General features: G+C 41.9%; 1 protein-coding gene across 1 annotated transcript in view; it reads right to left on the bottom strand.

Moving 5' to 3' along the window:
* MYO19 (myosin XIX) overlaps positions 1–957 on the bottom strand; it is a gene marked incomplete at its 5' end in the record, with an annotated part of 17,872 nt that extends 16,915 nt beyond the window's left edge. Inside the window, one exon of the mRNA XM_009587126.1 lies at positions 813–957. Within this exon, the coding sequence (XP_009585421.1) occupies positions 813–957 (145 nt within the window). The remainder of the gene's footprint in view (positions 1–812) is intronic.
* Positions 958–3,223: the final 2,266 nt, after the last annotated feature.

The raw sequence follows: 3,223 nt of genomic DNA, 5'->3' as shown, positions 1-3,223 counted from the left end.
GTTCAGCCATCTCCAGGCAAGCAGGGCTCCATCACACCTAACGGTGACGTGGGAAGACAAATGCCATCACTCCGAATGTCCCCCCTTCCTTCTTCTTCCCCCAGCTGTATATGCTGAGCATGATGCCATATGGTATGGGATACCCCTTTGGTCAGTGGGGGTCAGCTGTCCCAGCCGTGTCGCCTCCCAACTCCTTGTGCCCCCCCAGCCTGGGGTGGGTGAGGAGCAGAAAAGGCCTTGACTCTGTGTAAGCGCTGCTCAGCAGTGACGAAAACATGCCTGTGTTATCAACACTGTTTCCAGCATAAATCCAAAACATGGCCCCATACTAGCTGCTATGAAGAAAATTAACTCTATCCCTAACAGCACACAGGATCATCTTTAAAAGTTAAGTGAAGAATTTACTTTTCAAAACCAATTTCATGGATATATTTTGAATCTAAGTTAGAGCCTCGTTTTCTGATACGCTCATATAACACCAAACTGCAGTCACAAGGTCATGCAGGAGTCCTTCAATAGCATTAAGTCTCAACCACACCCTGGCTATTTGAACCAGCAATACAAATGTGAGCTCTGCATGCAAAGCTTGATAAGAGATCAGCATGGCTAAATCCACAATAAAAGTATTTTTAAAAAAATTCAACCAAGCCAAATGTGACTTTCTAAGGCTTTGAATAGGCTTTAATAGGCTTTGAATCTTTAACTACTGTGTACATGGTAGTATTAATGCAATGAGAACAGCAGCTATCATATATTAGTAGCCATCAGGGAAAGTGACTCCTCAGGAGATACTCCCCTGGCTGGATGCTTACCTGTTGAAGTTGTCACCGGATTAACTTTTGTGAGGTCATCAAAAAGATGCAGTTTCTCTTCATCACTGAGGAACGCTCTAACTTCTTCTTCAAATGATTCACTGAGGTCATTCCGGATAATAGAATCTTCTTTTTGGCCATTTTCCTGGAGAGGATGTCAGATCAGCACCAAAGGCTGAATATAGCTGGACTTTCACTTCATCTACTACAGTTTATGGCTCTTCTACTGCTTCCATGTAAGAGAAGTTCAGTCTCAGCAGGAGTCATAACTTAGTATGTTTGAGCTACTCTTCCTCCCGGTTGCCCTCCCCCAGCAGCAATGGTTCCCATGGGGTGCTTCTGTTTTTAGAAAGGTATTATCTGGCATATGAGAGATGGCAGGCTGACAACACTGTCTGTAAACTGAATTCATCGCTGGTAATTCTGGCTGTAAGCAAAGGCACTTGGAAAGAATCTGTGGTTAGACTCACACTACCTGGCACTTGCAATTTTGCAGGTTGTTCAGCACAGACTCACTTATACAGTGTTCTTAACTAGCGTATTTCTAAGCCTACGAATGTCACGCATTCAATGCAAACACTGCTTTGGGCAGAGGGAAGTAGGAAGGACTGGCTGCAGAGGCTAAGGTAGAGCTGAAAGCTACTGTGGTCCAACAGAAATGCATTTTTCCTAGAAGAGACTTTCATTTTTAGAGCAGAGATTGAGGGCCCCAAGAGTGAAGTCGCAGAGTGCACACATTGCAGCCAGGGGAAAGAAATGGTGGCATTACAAGAGCTGCCCTGCATTAGGTGAAGATTTGTCCCCTTTGAATCACTTAAAGTATTTAAATCTTAGCCTCTGGGCTCCCATGTCCTTGACAATATTAGTTGGAAGGGCACATTTGTTGTACAAACGTAATGGAAAATTTAGCCAGACGAGAGATTTCAGCTCCTCTTTGTCATTTCTGGGGGCAAGGAGAGAGGAGCTATAAGGGAAAATGAAGAAGGGAAAAGATGCCAGTCCTGATTTTTGCTTTCTGGATATTCCTTTTCTGTTCTCCTCGACAGAAACTTCTTCAAAGTAACCCTACTCATTTGTATTTAGTAGCATAGATCTGCAATTCTTTACAAGTTAACCAAGTCAATGAACAGTATCACCTTGTTTATACAGAAAAAGTGCTAAATTTAGTTAGCAGCATTCCCACTACATGAGCTAAGCTCATTAATAAAGGGGGAAATACACTGCAAAACCCCATTAACACATTTCTAAAAAAAAAAAAGGCTACAATAATGTACTCATTTAGGAGCATTATTATCTTTTGCAAACAGCGTAAGTAGTTCATTTCTAGTAATACAAAATTTTACCCAGCCGGGGGAAAAAAAGCGTAGGAACACAGTTAAGCATTGCCATCAAACTGATTTCTGCTTGCCGCTTTCACAGAGAACAGACACGGCCAATTATGAAATACTTTGCGGACAAGGTGAGTTTCTGCCAATCGCCCATTCTTCCTGTGCCCTCCCATGTGTTCGCTGTATTACGCTGGCACCAGCCAAGTTCTTAAGCCCATTGTGCAGCTGATATTGCAAGACCTGAGAAAGGGCTTATTTTTGCTCACCTGCACCCCCTTGCTCAACATCGCTTAATTTGAGAAGAGATGGTGATCACTTAGCCAAAAGAAAAACAATATTTGAAAATACAATCACTTCTGATACCTATACTGCATAGCTCATTACTGAAAAAATACCCTTAAGGATATGCTTCCTACGTGCATTAACACCTGCCCCGTTAAAGCCAATGGCATAACAAAAATCACTAGCTGGTGTTAGTAACATTGCTCAAAACCACACCGTTAATAGGTCCAGTCAATTATGAAGTAGGGGTGAATATACATTAGTAGTTACCTAATCTTCACTGCATGGAAACAAGCCGAGAATTCTTTCCTGGCGGTAAAATTTAATTAGCATACGCAATTCCTGGTTTTCTTTTACCTGCTTTGGCATCTTGTCCAGCTCTATGGATGGGAACGCTGGAGAGGGCCTTTACTCTAGGGTATCTCATTCAAATCAGACTGAAGAATGCTTAAATAAAAAAAAAAAAAAAAAATTAAAAAAGGCATTTAGAACAAAATAACTCTGAACATGTTGTCATTCTCCGGAGGGTTCCACAAGCAGAGCCCAAAGGCTTCAGACAGATGTACCGATCCCGGTGGGGCCAAAGTAATGCTGGAGCTAGAAAGCCTGCCTGCACTATCAGAGTAATAGTCATACATTCTGTTTGTCCCTGCAAATAAAGCTTATTTGGAGGGAATAATATGTCTTTCCTTACTGCAGGAATAAAATGCTTTGTTTCTCTTGAATTAATAAAGCAAGGTTTCTTGGCAAGAAATTGCAACTTTGTTTTTGTTACATTCGTGCTGTTAGACAACAGGAACG

This window comes from Fulmarus glacialis, unplaced genomic scaffold (genome assembly GCF_000690835.1).
Source record: "Fulmarus glacialis isolate BGI_N327 unplaced genomic scaffold, ASM69083v1 scaffold26281, whole genome shotgun sequence".
NCBI classification, from domain to species: Eukaryota; Metazoa; Chordata; class Aves; order Procellariiformes; family Procellariidae; genus Fulmarus; species Fulmarus glacialis.
This window is presented reverse-complemented; position numbering and strand designations above follow the sequence as displayed.